This window comes from Pholcus phalangioides, unplaced genomic scaffold, assembly GCF_987345545.1.
Source record: "Pholcus phalangioides strain wild (caught in Gottingen) unplaced genomic scaffold, Ppha-v1.0 ptg000015l_1, whole genome shotgun sequence".
NCBI lineage: Eukaryota > Metazoa > Arthropoda > Arachnida > Araneae > Pholcidae > Pholcus > Pholcus phalangioides.
Genome location: NW_028301608.1, coordinates 115685745 through 115703595, shown reverse-complemented (window position 1 = coordinate 115703595; position 17851 = coordinate 115685745). Strand labels below are relative to the sequence as shown.

The window sequence follows — 17851 nt, the reverse complement described above, 5'->3', positions numbered from 1 at the left end:
CTGAATTAAATAGCTATTTTTTTAAGTACACATGCCCAAAACTTAAGGACAGAGTATGTTTATTTACATGTTGGAGAAAGTGCCCTGTTCTTAATTTTGGATATGTGTGTGGATATCTAAGAAATATATTTGGCTTCATTTTGTTGCTTATTTTTAAGCTGATCTGTTTTTATCAATCTTTTTTTAAAATCAATCTTTGGTTTTTCTTCATATGCACTCTGATAAATTTTGCTGATCAGTATGAAATATGTACATAATTAAAGTTCCCTTGTTCTGAGCTAGAAATTACAGAACTTTGAGAATGTCTTAATGAAGGAATAAGAAAGAAATTATGATTTTCGGTGTGCGTGTTAATTTTTGACAAAATTGTGACCAAACTGCTGCAGCTTCATGACAGGGTATCTAAACATCTTCAACAGAACCATTTTCATTCTAATATCTTAAATTTTAACTGAAGAGTATGAGGTTGAGTTTACAAAAAAATTCTTTGCTGGTGAAACTTATGCAATGATTTCAAACAGAAAGCTATTCTGATGTTTTCGTCTGTAAAGAGAGGTGTTAAAAATTCTCCCAATTCCTTCATCAAGATGATTGGTAATGCTTTGACCAATATCAGGCAATCTGTCTTCTGTCAGGCAAAAGCAGCAATTTTTGGCTTCATACAGTGTTTGTTTCTTTTAGGGAATGACTTATTTAGTATTCTAAATTGTGTTCTTTTCCAGGGTACTCTTGAATTTTTTTTAATCATTGATTTAAATCATAAAATGTAATTTTCATTTTTTTTCTTTATTTAACTTCATTGATATGGAAGTAAAAGTAACCTAGTATGGTATGCATGTTATTGAAATGTGGTATAAAGGTCTTGATTAAAATAAATATGGAAAAGCTTGGCAGAAATATAGACTTGAACCTAATCCCTAGATGCAGTACAGAAAGGAAGCTGTTCCATTTCTAGATTCTGTGCATGGAAAAAATTTCAGAAATGTATAAGAGCTAAACTTATAAATTAACTGCACTAAGTATTTGCAGTGCGTTATGATGGGGCACTGGGGTTCCCATGATAAAAAAAAATATTTTTTAAAACATGTTGAATTATATGCCAAAATTGGTAATTTAAAATAATAGATATTATACCATCATCAATACCGTTGGACTTGGAATTTTAATACGAAAGTGATAAAGTCTAGAGTTGGCTCGTTTTTTTAACAAAACTCATTAAATCTGTGTAAGAAATGTTTAAATTATTAAGTAACAAATCATGCAAATTGGAAACACATCATAATCAATAGATTCATCAATTGGGCAAGAAACAATCTTGTCAATAGAATATTCGATAAACTCCCACTGTGAAAGCCTGCCATCTCTTTTCAGAATATTTGTCATTTAGTTCATGCTAAATGATCCCCTGGTGGTACATTAAGTGAATGGTGAAAGACTCCATATGGGATATTGAGTTGCTACCAGGCATTTACTTTAAAAGGGCGAGGGCTCATGAATAAAAGCATTCTACAACAAAAATGTTAATCTATGGAGTTAATTCAGGCTCATTGACCTTTCATGCTACATAAACAGATTTTTGGTATTAAAATTTCTTTTTTGTAGTTCCTTTGTCATTAATAATGAATTAAGTGTGAGAGATTGAGTGATAAAATTTTCTTTATGATTAACAAGATTTGTTTTAATTAACCTCTTAACGTCGAGTGACATATTCAGTATGTTGCGGCAGCCAACCGCATAGCTTAATTTTTTAATTCGTTATAATATTTCACAATCTCTGCATGTTTGATATCATTTGGATGAGGAATAATGTGGCTTTGTACAATCATACCTATTATATTATTTTAATTTTATCATATTTCATTGTGAGTGATGAATGTTTGCTGCTTAACATGCAAGGACCTGAGATATTGTAAAGAGCATGTTTTAGCCCATTGAGCTAGAATGCCCTGTATAATTATAATTGAACACAGTCTTTACAATAATAATTGTTTACCCCTCTTTAAGCTGAAATGCCCTGTTTTAAAGAGTTAGTAGTTCTTTGTTACAGCTAGGAGGCTGTGTTATAAATCTAATTTTTTGACGGCTGTAGAAGTGGAAAAAAAAGTTTTACCAAAGAAAATATCATATAAATTTTCAAGTGATGCTATATAATATTATAGACAAGACCTTATTTTATAACCATAAAAATTTTTAAATTAATTCAATCATTAGTTTAAAAATTATAATTTTTTTACTGGAACATCTATAAAAACCGGTGATTCCATTTGAATCTTCTCTGGGCTTGAGGGATTATTAAGCAGTTGGTCAATTTTAATTTCAAAAAATCAGATTTAAATAAAGAAAATCTAATTAAAAAAAAATAATCATGATTTTTCCATTGTTCTTTTCTTAAAGCATCGTCTCATCATCAGTATTTTGTTTCAATTCTCTTGGCACATAATAGTGTTAATCAAACCCCTTTTATAGGAAAATTCTCTTCATAATTTTTATGTAGACAGAGAAATTATTTTCAAAACATAATCTTGAATTATTACAGATACATACCATACATTGGCAAATATTTACACGCACCATTTCAAGAGTTCTTGGCAAAGCAGAAAGCAAATCTTCATAGAAAAGTTGGTGCACCAGTGCTAAGTGTATGTATCTGCTGTATAATAATCTAATTTTTTCTCTTTTTTTTTTCTCTCACAAATATGCCTTTTTATCATGCTAGCATGATTTTATATATATATATCTTTTCAAAATAGTGCAAAAACATTTTCTTAACCGCCATTTTTTGTTGTTTATTGTTTTAAGAATGCCAATGTTTTTTTTGCTGCATTTTATTGAATATATTTGGGCTTGTATAATGGCAAGCCCGAACTATTTTTGTATGATATGCACTTCCCAAAGGAGTATTTAAGAAGTATAAGAAGAAATAGGTGGGAAGTATATTTCTCACTGCCTTAGGAAAGGTTAACTTGTTTGTACCAATGTTTCTTAAAAAATGAGAATAGCTAAAAAACACAAAAGCTTCTATGCAAGATCATAGCAGGGTACTGACAAGTTTTTTTCCCCACAAGTGCTTCAGCATTATCACAAAATTTCAATCCTTCAGTGCAGTTATGATTTTTGAGGTACATCAGAGAGAAAAGAATAAAGTACACGTGACTACTCGCTTTCTTAATATCGCATTAGTGCAACGTCCAAATCCTTGAGTGAGGTTGATTTCAGAAATATATTTAGAAAAATTTTAAAGATCTTTATTGTTATACTAGCTATAATTATGCACATGAAGTGTTATTTACTGGCATTATATTGGTGATCAATCTACTGTTTTGTCCAAGTATTGGAATTCTACAAGGAAATTCAAATTTTCATGACTATTTTTTAAAGGAATTATAAATTTTCATTGTTTAGGATTTTTTTGCACTGGATGTTTTTGCAAGTTTTACAAAGTATTCTACAACTATCTTAGGGGAAAAAAATTAAGTTTTTTATTTTTATTTAGTTATTTTTTGTAGTTTTCGTTTCATTTATGTGAGATTTTTAAAATAGTGCTTTAAATATTATATGTTTAAGTTGGTTCACTCTTCCACTTATCACTAGAGTGGATAGCACTGGCCCATCTAAGCCATGCACAATGAAAATGCTTCAGCACACATAAAATAGCGAGTACAGTCAAACCTTGTTGATAAGTCACTCTTGGAATAGCAAAAGTATGACCCCGATAAAGTAGCCATGATCTAACTATTACCTCTTGCCCCATTGATGCACTCTCACTCATAAAACCAATTTTTCGTGATTCAAATGAGGTTAGTTTTGGAAATTTATTGATTTTGGTGTGAGTCTATTCTACGAAAATCTCCATCAGGTACTTGGCTTTTGTGTTCCACAAAAGGAAAGCGCATCAACTTGAATTTCCTCTATGGTTCAATAGTGAAATCATTCACAGCATAGCAATAAAATATCAAGCTAGGAAAAATATCTTCGTACTGGGTATGTGGAGCCAGACGATTATGCAAAGAAAAGATTCACACTACATATAGGAACTGTTTAAAACATATTGAAGATGGCCTTCAATGGGATTTTTCATTGTTTTGGTAATTCATAAAGTCCAAACAAAAACCATGACATTATTCCAAGCACAATGCAGTTTAATGGCTCTACTTCTTCAACTGGCCAAAAAACTGCTAAATTGCCTTCACGGATTACTTTGAATCTGTGTTTACGAATAGCAATATTTCTTTACAGTCGATTTCACAAGGGCAGTTTTTGGCAGAAACTGGGGTCTTCCATCTCGCGCACATACCGTTTACTGAAGCTGAGGTCTTATGTGGTATAAAGAAGCTCAAGTCATCCAGAGCCATTGGTCCAGATGGTATTCCGTCTTATGTAGTCAAAGGTTGTCGAATTACTGGCACGTCCGTTAACAATTACATTCAATAAATCATTGAGAACAGGTTGCTTTCCTTCGTCATGGAAATTGGCAAGAATAGTTCCCATTCATTAAAAGAGTGACCCATCCAATGTAACTAACTACAGGCCAGTTTCAATTCTAAGTTCTTTCTTCAAAATGCTAGAATCATTGATTTACGAAAAACTGTATAGTCACTTTGCACCTTCATTGAGCCCATTTCAGCACAGTTTTGTTCGCAAACTCTCAACTGTAACCAACCTTGCGAACTTCACTTCACCCATGAATTATCAGTTGCTCTTGACAATGGGAAACAGATAGACTCTATATACAAAAATTTTGAAAAGGCTTTTGATCGAGTAGATCATCATGTACTCTTCACAAAATTACGCTGACAACTTTGTTTGTCAAATGAATTTGCAGCTTGGTTCGCTTCCTATTTGAGTGATAGAACAAACATCATTAGAGAGAGACTGCCATCAGGAAATCTTTCTAAACCATATACAAGCATGTCTGGTGTTCCTCAGGGATATAACCTTGGTTCGATACACTTTCTCATTTTTGTAAATGACTTACCATTGTATTTTTAAGATAGCTTTTGCCCATGTTTGCTGATGACCTAAAATTTTATCGATCAATTCAATCCATAGAAGACTGCTTGACTCTTCAAAATGATATATTCCGTCTGAATGATTGTTGTTGTGACAACAATCGGGGTCTCAATGTTTCAAAGTGCAGTGTCGTTTCATTCACGGGAAAATTGCATCGATTGCTTCACGATTACACCATAGATGCAGCAGCTATAGAAAGAAAGAAAGCATCATAATGGATTTAGGTGTAATTTTCAAGAGTGATTTGAAATTCAGCACTCACACAGAAGGCATCCTGTCAGTCCAACAAGTCACTTAACTTTATTGTTAGGTCATCTGGGCCATTCACCTCTATTCCAGTGATGGTAAGACTTTATTTCGCATATGTCTTATCCTCACTTTATGGCTCAGTGATATGGGGCCATATTCCTAGTGATAAGGGTGCATATTAAATAGGAATTTTTTTTTTTTGAGTCATTATTCCGGCACGCTTTTGGTGTGTATGTTCCAAATGGGCCTACTTTGGATCTTCTCTATTTTTCCAAGATGATAGCAGACGCATAATGTGAGAACTATCATTCCTACTCAAAGTTCTTCACGGCGAAATCAATGACTCTTATTTGACAAGCTTAATTAACATCTCCGCGCCATCTTGCGAGCGACAGGCTCATAGCTCCCGCAATTGTTTTTATTTACCTTGAGCATGCGCGAACATTTTAAATACTTCACCTATTTTGCGAGCATGCAAAAAATTATAATATGGGTGAATTCCCAAGTATTTTTCATAAAGATTCCTTATTCCACTAGGTACTATATATTCTTACTGTTTCTTTTTTCTCTAAGAGTGCTTTGGCATCACAATTTTTTTTCTCTCTTTTTTTCATTTGCTTTTCTTATAAATTTCCTTCTGTTTACTTTTTCCTTATTGTATTTTTCTGAAATTCATCTAATTTCAGTTTTTTATTTTTGTTTTTTGGGTAGACGTGGCATTGTAGTCTTTGTATCGAATTCTCATTTTGTGTTTCCATTGCATATATATATTTTGTATTATGTGTTTGTGTAATGATTTTATTTTTAACGTGTAAATTTGGCAAATTATTTTACTTTTCTTTTATATTGTATTTTTGGTATTATTTATGTCTGTAGTGCTTTCCCATCTCTGTAATTGGGCTCAGCCTGTAGAGATGTGTAAATAAATAAAATTCAAATTAACTATAATTTATACTATTTACCTTAAATTTCCCCTTCCATCATAAAATTGAAGTGGAATTTTGCAAAAGCCTAAGATAGGGTCATTTTTGACTGCAGTAGACTTTTATAGTTTTATACAAATGCAATGCCACAACAGGCAAAATGCCCAACGCGGTGGCTGAGAAAAAGATGCCCATAACAAATATGGATGTCATATTATTATATGGATGAAATATTATTTCTAAAATACAGCTACCCAATTAAAAACACAATCACAAAAATTATAAACAATATATACACATGATAAAATATTATACAATGCCCATAAAGAATATTATGGTTGTCTTATTCTAAGTATGGATAGCTTCTTGATTTACCCCAACATGTTTATTGTATTTCTTTTTAAACGTGTCAATTGTGTTACAATTTACTACCTCCGGTGGTAAGCTGTTCCATTTATTAACAACGCTATTAGAGAAAAATTCCCTGCGACACCATAACCTTGCATTGTCCCTCACCAATCGAAACTGGTGTCCCCTTGTAAAAGCAGTCGATTGGCGGTGTACTAAAAGTTCATGGTCCATCCTATCCATCCCATTGAAAATTTTGAACACTTCGATCATATCTCTTCGACACCTGCGTTCATCCAATGACCACCAGACCAGAATTGAACGTTTCCGTCGCTGCCCAGCCTTTGCAGGCTGTCTGGCGACTTACAGATCACCAGGGGTGGTATGAGAAGGAAAAAGACAAGTTTGTGCATGTGTGTAAGGTATGTAGTGTATGTGTGTGTGTGTAGAGAATGAATGAGCCAGGAGAGTATTGTTTACAAATCTTCGCGAAATGAATGCTCATCGAGATAAAACACAACACAATCGAAGAACAAGGGGGAAACGTCTTAAGGGAAGCAGCTGATGATATGCTATCCAAAAACCCCAACATTATAAATATTTACATAATCGAGAGACACTAACCAGAGATGTTTGAGGTACTGTTGAACCGTCATCAGTCATATAACCATAATCAAGAACGTCAAAGAAAAAGTTATAATGAAGACATGACACATACCATCTCTGTATTGTAATAACATCAGTTTCAACACGACACGAACCCAATGCACCATTTTATGCAAGCGCAAATTATGAATAAATGAGAAAAATTATTAATTGCGAAAAAAAAACAAAAAAACATATAAATGCCTCTGAATTGCGATCACAGCATCCGCAATATCAAACAAAACTGATATTAGATTGATAAATTGTTTTGAAAAAAAAAAAAAAAAATCAAAATCATGAAAATGTTCTGAAAATTACATCAATTCGTCACCCAATCCACGCTCAGCAAGTCCATTGGCCTAGAGTGTACTGTGGGTATTCTAGGGTCATAACAGACAATTTCTCTAAGATGCGGGTGTTCAGAAGATCGTAGCCTGTCAAAATGAGCATTGGCAAGCTCCTTGATATAGTCCAAGATTAGTGGTAAGTCAAGATCTTTACGGATGTTTTTTCCTCTCACATACCAGGGGGCTCTGGTAAACTGACGAAGAATGATGTTCTGCTGTGTCTGTAAACGTTTCATATTTGCAAGACTGGCATGAGCCCACACTGGGGCAGCATATGTCAGAATAGGACGAATAATAGTTTTAAAAAGAATTACTTTATTCCTCAACGTTAGCCTGGCCTGTGGGAATGTGATTCTGGATAGCATCCCAACTGCTTGTGAGGCCTTATTTCTTACGTACATCACCTGAGGAGAAAATGAGAGCGACTTATCTAGTATACAACCTAGATACTTGACTTGGAGTTTTCTTGTCAACACCGTATTGCCGATGTATATGGGAGTTCTTGGAAACTTGTACCGTCTTGTGAAGAGAATATATTGACATTTTTGATGATTCAACTTTATATCGTTGTCTTGGCACCAGTCCTCAACGTCTTCAGTTGATTCTTGTAAATTTTCAATACATTTTTTCCCTTTTTTGTGATTGGTCAACAGGATGGCATCGTCAGCAAATAGACCAAGCATTCCGCGCTGAGGAGCTGGGAAGTCATTGATGTATAGCGCAAAGAGCAGTGGTCCCAAACAAGAACCCTGCGGGACAGACGCTCTTATTGGTCTAACAGTTGAGAGACAGTTGCCATTTGCGTTCATCCAATGTAAACATATGCAAAAAATGAAGTCTCTCTTCATAACTCAAGTCCTGTGTGCCAATAAGGACACACATAGCTCTTCTCTGCACTCAACCAAGTCTATGTCTCTCTGTAGCTATGGTCTCCAAAACCTTACAGCGTACTTTTGCTAAAACCTGTGTTATGAAAATGATATTATTACTGGTATATGTGAATGTCTCATTAGCCATTTTTGAGAAGAAAAAAAATTGTTAGTCTTCAAAATTTAGAGAAAATACAAAGGAGAGAGTATATCAAGTAATTTCTTTTGACATGAAAAAAAAAAAAAATTTATAACAGCGTATAAGATTTTACATTATCTGTGACTGCCAGTTATACTTCAATGAGGGGATGCATTGAACACAAAAAATTGTGGGACTCTGCCACTGAGCTTTTCTATATATCAGAGCCAGGCTTCCATGCTGAAGGTCTATTAGCCTCCCTCATGTAAGGAGGTGGGCGGCAGGCTCTATCGAATGGCAGGAAAACCACCGATAATTGAGCATTGAGCTTACCATGTTTATTGTATGAAGAATTTAGATTTCTTAGAAAATTTTTGAAGCCATACTTTCACAAAAGTGACCCTTTAAGGGAAGTGTGAAGATGCATATCACATATTTATTATTAACATAATTCCATAGAGGACAATCGAGAATCCAAAAAGTGGTGCATTGTTCGGGTGACCAGCTAATGAGGTTTGACTGTACACCATTAGTAGATGCAACATATTTTGCCATTTCACTTACAGAAATGGGTCTGTACACTTAAAGTAAAAATTAGAGGGAATGTTTTAATGAATGGAAAGGTCGCTGTGTTTTGTTACATCTAATAATAATTTTTTCTCCCTTTTCTTCAGGAGGGCAGTTGGCTGAGTTGGGTGTATCAGAAATTCGTGATTGCAATGGTGGCTTATTTTGTGCTGTCCATCATCAACTCCATAGCGCAAAATCATCACAAGCGTCTTACCAGAAGCCAGAATCGAGTGAAATTGGCGACGGACTGATGTTGAACTGATTTCGTTTCTTTCCTAACTCGCAAATTGCTGCTGTCTCTTTGATCTATCAACAAAAGATAGATAATGAAAGGCAATTATTAACAAAGAAGAAAGAGGACCCAAGTACATATATATATGTATTGTGAAAAAAAAAATGTGTTAAATGTGGATCAAGTGATGTGCAATTGAGTATATATATTTATATATGTTAACTGACATAGTTGGTTTTTGAAGAAATCCGGTAATATATATATACCATTTGATGATTTTTTTTTCTAATTTTCCAGAAAAATGTCGAGAGATTATAGTATAACATTATTTATGTTTTTTCCCTTCATTTTTTCGGTGCGAAAGGAATCAACAAGAAAGGTTATTTGAATGTCTGATATGACTGGGTGATTGCAAACGATTTCATATTATCCACAAATAGTTATTTATTTCTTTATCATTATTCTTATTATAGTGTATAAATGTATTTTTTACCGATGAGTAAATTTTGTGCACGTGTAGATGTAAAGTTGGAGCATTTGTAGTTTTCATTTTTTGGCATTTTTAAAGAGGAAATGCCTATGAGCAAATGGGAAAAATATTATATATACATATTTTCATCTGCAATAAGTCTTTTTTATCGTCAAAGGATTTTCCCCCCTCTTTTTTGGCAGTGAAGGGTTTCCTTCTGCTTCAATTTGGCCTTTTACACGAATTCACTTTATAATATTCACACATCAACTTAGTTCCATTATATTCCTATTTATTGACATTCATTTTTTTTTCTGTTTTAAAAGTACTGTATTGTGAACAATGCCTTCCTTGTAGAAATTGCATTCCTTGGCTTGTTTTTCTTTTCTTTAGAAGTGAGATCAAAATTTTTTGCAAGATATTTACTTATAACTGTAATCGGGGAAACTGTTTTGTATGTAGTATTCTTTTTTTATCATTATTGGTGGCAAGTCGTATAATTATGTTGGGGGTATTCATGAATACTTTGTACATATAACCATCATATTACTTTGAAAGTCAAGTAGGAATTGTTTCTCTTTTCAAATTCCATTCTAAATTTATAACTTTTTTTTAAACGTTAATTACAAATGAAAGTTATTGGTTTCTATGATTATTGGTTTGGAGCAATTAATTTTTTTTCAAAGCAATCAATGCTTATTTGCTGTGATCAAGAAAGTTTTACTTTGTGTAATTTCATAAAATATTTATGAGTAAAGGACTCTTTTAAGGGAGTCTTTTTTCTCACCACCTAAAATGTGTATATTGGTTGTAAAAGCGTTTCATGTCTTAGAATTGCAAGCCCAGTACAACTAGATACATAGTCTGCTTTGTCTCATCGAAAGCTACCTTAAATTATGTTTTAATTTCAATGGTGGAGGCGGAGTTGATGGCGTGCAAATGTTTTTCTTTCATCATTGTCATATTCATTCTAAGCCATCATTATGACAGAGCAATATTAACAGGTTGTATTTAGAAGATTGATTTTGAATTTAACTTACAGGCAACCACTTAATTAAAATGTGATGTGAACAAGAGTAAATTAACATGAAACAAGGCAAAATAGTATTTTCAATTGCCGAATAAAAATTTAACAATGTACATTATATGCAAAAAAACTATGCAATAAATCTGTCGAAAGCAAAGTACAGTAGATTCTCGATAATCTGGCAAGCTCTAATCCGACATTTTTAGACTGGTTTTCTTGGAGCATAGAAGAGGAAAATATGTCACTGACTGCATGGCTTTTTGCTGAAGTTTATATTTAAATGGCCTTTTTTTAAATTGAGTTCCAGTAATGCGGCACACCCTGGTCTGATACTTGCTGGATTAGCGAGAGTCTACTGTAATATGCCTTTGCTGTCTCAAATAACATTTTTATGATTTTTTTAAATTTTAAATCGCTATGTATGTGTGTTGTCGAAAATATATTATGCTGTCACATGATGTTTGGTATAAGGTAGTATATTATACAATAATGTATATATATATAATTATTTTGTCCCTATGAACCAAGATATTGATGCCATCATTGGACCAAGCCCTTAACTGCAACATTTGTCAAAAGTTTATCTTCAAAAATCTAATCACATATAATTAATTTATATTTGAAGAAATTTGTGACTAACACGAAAAAAACCCCAAAAAACATCTCTCTTTCTCTTCCCCCCCGTGCTCAAGTTCGACATTCCATTTCATTCACTGTTTTTGTTAAGATGATTTGAAATTTACGACGCGTATTTTGATACATTTTTTTTTGTTTTCTAAACTGAAATATTTTTTTCTTTAAATAATAACATCACTTTTGATTGTACATGAAAAAATGCTAGTAAAAAAATTATATATGTACACTTGTATAATATTTTTTTTTTGACAATGAATGCACACCACACACACATATGCATTACTGAATGAAAATCTGCATCTTCTGGAACTCATTTTGTTTTTTGTTTGATATAGTAAACCGAGAATGTCTTCATATTTAAAAGATTATTTGTTTACCTAGTAACTGGACTTCATATTATATGAAAAAAATGCCTAATCAATAAAAGTTCTGATGTTTTCTGGTAGTATTTGTCTTTTTTTTTTAAATTGAATGCAGTAATACCCCAGAGAAGGTTACACTATAGGTGGGACACCAACACTAAGAGCAAAGTTGGGGGTGTAATTTTGCATCTAATACATTAAATAGTAATTAATTGGAACCAGTATTTCTGAAAAATGTCTTTTTGTATTAAAAAAATGCAACCAACATGAAGGTTTCTCCTCATAGAATTAAGAAATTCTCATTAGTATTTGTGCTATGTACAAAGGCAGATGCAGTGCAGTCCTAGGTCACACTTTTGTCCATCAAAAGAAATGAGCTTTTGTTGAAGTAGGGTAATTATGTTATTAGTTTTTATTTCTTTGTACGTATAAAGTAAAGTGTCAAAATTAGTTTGAATGGCAGTTGAGTGACTGGGTGCATTGTCAATAAATTTTGAATAGCATAATTTTTAACTCAATATATTAAATAGTGACCAAACAATTCAAAAATGTAAGGTGTTTCCAAATGATTCTCTGGTTCAAATTAATTTTTAAAATCTGTGGTAAAATTTATATCTGCTGCCTCTCCCTCCTTAGTTTCTGCTTTTAGCACCTTTAAACATCAGTTCAGCTTGGCTATATATACACTATCTAGCCAAAAGTCTGTCCTTTTTAAAAAGATTAGACGTTTTCTCAAATTTCTAAAAAAACATACTGAGCAGATCGTTCTGAAATTTCAGTTATATGAACCCTATATGCTTGTACTTACAACTTCAAGTGAAAATTTAGTCGAGTGCATTTAGGGGACCGACAAAAAATTAAATAGATTTTTGATCAAACCTGTATAATAAAAAAAAACTGCAAACTATTTGTAAGTTTCACAAAACATTGTACTGACTTTGTCTATGAGATACTTGTGTGCATTTTCGTGAGAATAGGTTGTATATTCAATAAAATATAAGTGCTTTCTATAAAAGTTCCAATTTTCATCTCTCGTTTTTTGTTTGTAACATGTGGAGTTTTCAAATGATTTTCTATGAAATTCACGTCTGGCACTATATATGAGATGCCATGTGTAGAAATTCAGAATTCGATAATTCTTTATTCAATGAGATGCGAGTAATTTTAGTAAATTTGTAGTCGCATACCGCAGAAAATATTTTATTTTTTCTAATTTGGTTGCGAGACATATGAAGCACTTTATATATAAACCCCCCCCCCCCCAAAGCTGAGTGTCGTGAAAATTCAAAAAGATATACGTGATATCGTGAACTATAATTTAAGTTACTGGCTTAGAGTACCTGGATAAGGTATTTTTTAAAAATTAGTGGTTTTTTTTTTTTTTTTGTTTTTTTTTTTTTTCCAAACTACTCCCACAGCTTTACGAGAATGAGCGAAGACTGATCTGATGCTATATAAGAGAGATGCTTGAACATGTTCCACGTGTATGATGTTTCTCGCGGCATTCAACTGGAATTTCTATATAAGTTGCGCTATGTATCTGGCAACCAAATTATATACAAAAATAAAAGATATTTTCTGTGTATGTGTGTGTGCGATTGAAAACTATTTATAAAAAATATATTCGTGTCTCATTGAATAAAGAATTATCAAATTCTAAATTTCTATACATGGTATCTCTTGTATAGTGCCAGATTTTCTGTGAATTTCATAGAAATTGGTGGAACTCCGCCTTTTATAAGCAAAAAACACGAGATGAAAATTGGAATTTTTATAGAAAACACTTATATTTTCGTGAATATACGTCCTATTCTCAAGAAAATGCATACAAAGTCAGTATGATATTTTGTGAAAGTTACAAATCATCTGCAGTTTATCATACAGGGTTTATCGAAAACTTTTTTCCTTATTAAATTTTTTTTCTCGGTCCCCTATAAATGCACTCGCGACTAAATTTTCACTGGAAATTGTGAGTACAAGCATATACAAGCACGTGACCGAAATTTCGGAACGATTTTCCTAGTATTTTTCTAGAAATTTGGGAAAATGTCTGAACTTCAAAAAATGACACAGAAAAATACTGTATTTCCAAGTCTAATTGAATGGACAACATGGAGGTTTACTTGATTATAACATCATAAACGAAAATTGTGTGTTTCCCATCTCAGATGTAATCCCAGAACGCTTTCAAAATATGCCGAATTCAAGAACCTGGCATTTTTCAAAGCAAAATTGCGTAAGTCGGAGAATGACTATCTTTGGTAATATATACGAGTTAACAACACTCTGGAAGTTTCAGAATTCGAGAAAATATCGAAACTCCTGGGGAACGCAATGTTAAAAAATTTTGCTCGTCCCGAGAGATAGTATTATTATGTCCTTTTCTACTCAAAATGGAAGCTTTTGTCCGACACTAGGTTTGTGTAAACTTTTCCTTATTCCAACGAAGCTTTCAAAAAAAAAACATTTGTAAACATTTTCGACTTATGTTTTATAATTTTTAAATCTGGTTCGTGGGAGTCGCAGTACCTGGAACATTTGGTGTTTGAGAGAGAGTTTTTCCATATCCAGCCCCATCACGTTTTTAGGTGTGTGTCCCCCCCCCCCCCAACTTTATTATCGAGTTTCGTCAAGACAACGAAGTGAGTGACCTGCTTCGGTTGTGATCCCTCAAAATGTCATGCAAAAATAAGAGGAAGAACCTATTCTCAGCGAAGCCACACACTGATGTTTGCCACTCTCGTTTACTGGTCAATAAAAAGAGGAAAAAGCTAGAGCCCCTTCAATATATAAAGGTGTCTTATGGAGTGTTTGGTGCTCACATTTATTACCAAAAATTCGATCATCATGGATAGACATATTGAACCCGCACCAGCGTCGGGGCCAACTGGTCGGGAAACGGTGGTTCCGAAAATTTTTTGAAGTGTGACTTCCTTGCGATGAAATTTTTATCGGCTCCCTCGTCTCCTCCTAATCCGCCTTTTGCATACAACGGCCTACTTTCAACCGCAGACCGTTGCCGAATTTCTTGTCGGTCCGCAAAACATTTCGTCCAATTCACGAAGCCGCTACATAACTTTAGTATAGATAGAACTTTTATAGCGGTACAGAGGTTTTTTCGGCACTTTGTTGGTACAGTTCGTACTTTATAGATTATAGTGCTTCCCAATGAGGAGGGCCACCACAAGGCCCCTGAATCTTTGTCTCTGCGTTTTTTTGTATAGCTTATGAGTACTGCTAAGAAGCCGAATTCAAGGGAGCCTTCCTTTATCTCTTAAGGGGTTATAGCAATGAAGCAGGGCCAAAACTAAGCCCCTAAAAAATTTAGGAGCGGCAGTTTTAGGTGGGAATAAAAAGCGTTAAAAAAATTATCGAATTTTAAAGTTGTGGGGGCGACAAAATAATACTTGCCCCGGGAGGCAAAAATCCCAGTTACGTATCTGGAATGAAGCACCGTTGTTTGACTCAACATATGACCGCGCAAAGTGCCAATAAAGAAAATACCGTTTCTAATATAGTTTTTATTTGCTTTAGGCCGGGATTACAATATAACATGTTTATAAAAATTCTTTTATAAAACTTGACAAATGCAACCAATAAGTTCATCAGTCGCATTTGCTCGAATGTAACCGATAAACTTATCGGTTGCATTTTTCCAGTTTTATAAAAGAATTTTTATAAAACTTTTATATTGTTAATCCCTTCAGGCCGCTGTGGTGGTCGAGTGGTTATAGTGCGGACTCGTGATGCGAGGATCCGGGTTCGAACCCCACAGTGGTGGTCGGCTGAAGTTGGTTTTCTGTGGTTCCCAACTTCAAGGCGCAAATGCGAGCCGATCTCCCGTTAAAAAGCCTCGCCACAGAGAGCAACAGTCCTACAACGGTAAATCATTCAACCATAACACTTCACTCATAGTTAGAAAAACTGGGGGCAGATGACAACACTACACATAACAAGCATTACACAGAAACAAAACTTTACGTCAGGTTGCACGACACGTACACGCACATTCCCGCATGTACCGATTCGTTGGGGGGGTGCATTTGGGGTGTAGCAGCAGTAGTAGGTAGGGCCTCCAAAAAATGGCTCGGGGATCCATGATGTTCTTAAGTCAGCCACCTCGTTAGGCAATTTGCCTGTTGTGGCGTTGTATTTGTATAAGCATTCCTTCCTCAAATTATTTATCTCCCATTTCTGTAAAATGATTCAACTATTTTCATCCGTCCTCAGGTGTAAATAGGATGGTTGGAGCAGCGGCACCAGGGTTGCTCGAACACCCACAGTAATTTGTGGCACGGGTCTGAGCACCCCCAGAATTGATTGAGAAATATCGGAATTTCCAAAATATAAAAAGCTCAAGACGAGCACCCACAGGTTCGAAACATTTCCGACGCCCCAGGGTTGGAGGCAAAATGAGCAATGGTATTTGCTTGGGTGCCATTCTAGAACAGTGGTCCCCAACTTCTGCTGGTGCGCCTGCTTTTGGGGGTACGTGGACAGATGACTTAATCAGTAATCGTAGAGAAAAAAAAACGAGTAAAGGAAAATACCATTAGAGGACGCATGGCTAGACTAGGTGAAAAGGTGGTTGGTCACCATTTCAAGTAGTATGCACGCCCTCCATGCATGTTCAGAGGTAAGCAATCCTACACATTTCTAGGGATACGCAAGGCTCGTATACATTTCAACGGATACGCACTTCTAGGAATAAAGCAAGACCTTCACGTTTTTTGAGAGTGGTACATGAAAGATTGGAAAACTATTGGTCTAGACATTCTTCTGAACTACACGTGCACCTCTGGAAAATTATAATAAACTAACTATAATACCCGGCGTTGTCCGGGGTGCTTTTTCGATCACGTGATATCTCCATCTTTCTTTGAGGGACATGCAAACCGTGTCTAAAGTTAACCAATATGGCGACTTCCTGCGCAACTCATGAAATAAAGAAATCTAGATTTAAAGAAACTTAAAAAAAAGAATAGTTTCCCCCCCCCCTTTTTTTTTTTTGATGGGCGCTGGGTATTTCGATTCCTTCCCCTTGAACTTCAAGTTATCCATCTGCCTGTTTCAACTTCCAAAAATGCTAAGTTAAAGCTGTGGAATTACTTCGATGTACTTTGCGGGCCCATAATTAATTTCAAAACAACCTAAGCTATACGAATTTAAGCAGTTGAATATTAAAAGACAATGCGGAGACATTAATTTTCATGCTCGAGAAGATATAAATAAAAAGTTGAAATGAATGTTATTGCATGAATGTCCAACTCAAAAGTAGGTCCGGCTAATTACTTCATGTTTAATTTTCTGGGCTTCGTATATCTCTAAGCGAACTCAATATTTCAAAAATCGCGAATTCTATACAATTTTTAAAATTATTGATGTGACAGAAAACCCCACCAAATTTTCGCATTTCTACAGTAGAATTGGCAATTATAACACTGATTTCTATGGGGATCCCCCTTTTCCCGACCCTCAAAGCGATGCTGTTGATGATTATGACGTCTATTCAAAAGCCTCATTACTGAGAGTATTGAAAATGTGGCAAACCATTACAAAGGCATAAACTATTATACATAACTGGCAGCATTAAAGAAGTGAAAAACCATTGTAAAGGCATATACACGCCTTAAACGTTTTGCTAGGAAACCACGGTAACCAAAGTAAACGTTCCGAAAGTGATTGTTGAGGTCCAAAAACCATTGTTGCCCGACAATTTTTTGCCCGTTTGGGCATTTGCCCTGCTCTGACGAAATTTTAAAGTAGCCTATCGTTCAAGTCGGGTCCCATTTGGTATATATATGCAAAATTTGGCGACGATCAATCTAAAATTGTAGATTTGTATAGAGAACATACACACAGACAGACAGAAAATCAATTTTATATATATAGATTGGTGCTTGCGGGAAAGTGTTATACGTGTGTTCATTAACGTTTGGGTAATTATATTCAAGCACGCGTGTTGTGTTGTAAGCGGTCTTCAAAGGTTCCTAACTTCAAGACATGAATGCAAGCCGATCTCCCC

The 17851-nt window shown here is 34.5% G+C and overlaps 1 protein-coding gene across 4 annotated transcripts in view; it reads left to right on the top strand.

Moving 5' to 3' along the window:
• The window catches only part of Tango5 (Transport and Golgi organization 5), a 63085-nt gene extending 51176 nt beyond the window's left edge, over positions 1-11909 (top strand). For all 4 annotated transcript variants that reach the window (XM_089245234.1, XM_089245237.1, XM_089245236.1 and 1 more), the window contains 2 exons: positions 2537-2639; positions 9205-11909. In XM_089245234.1, the coding sequence (XP_089101360.1) occupies positions 2537-2639; positions 9205-9351 (250 nt within the window). In that variant the 3' untranslated portion in view covers positions 9352-11909. The remainder of the gene's footprint in view (positions 1-2536; positions 2640-9204) is intronic.
• The last annotated feature ends 5942 nt before the right edge of the window (positions 11910-17851 follow it).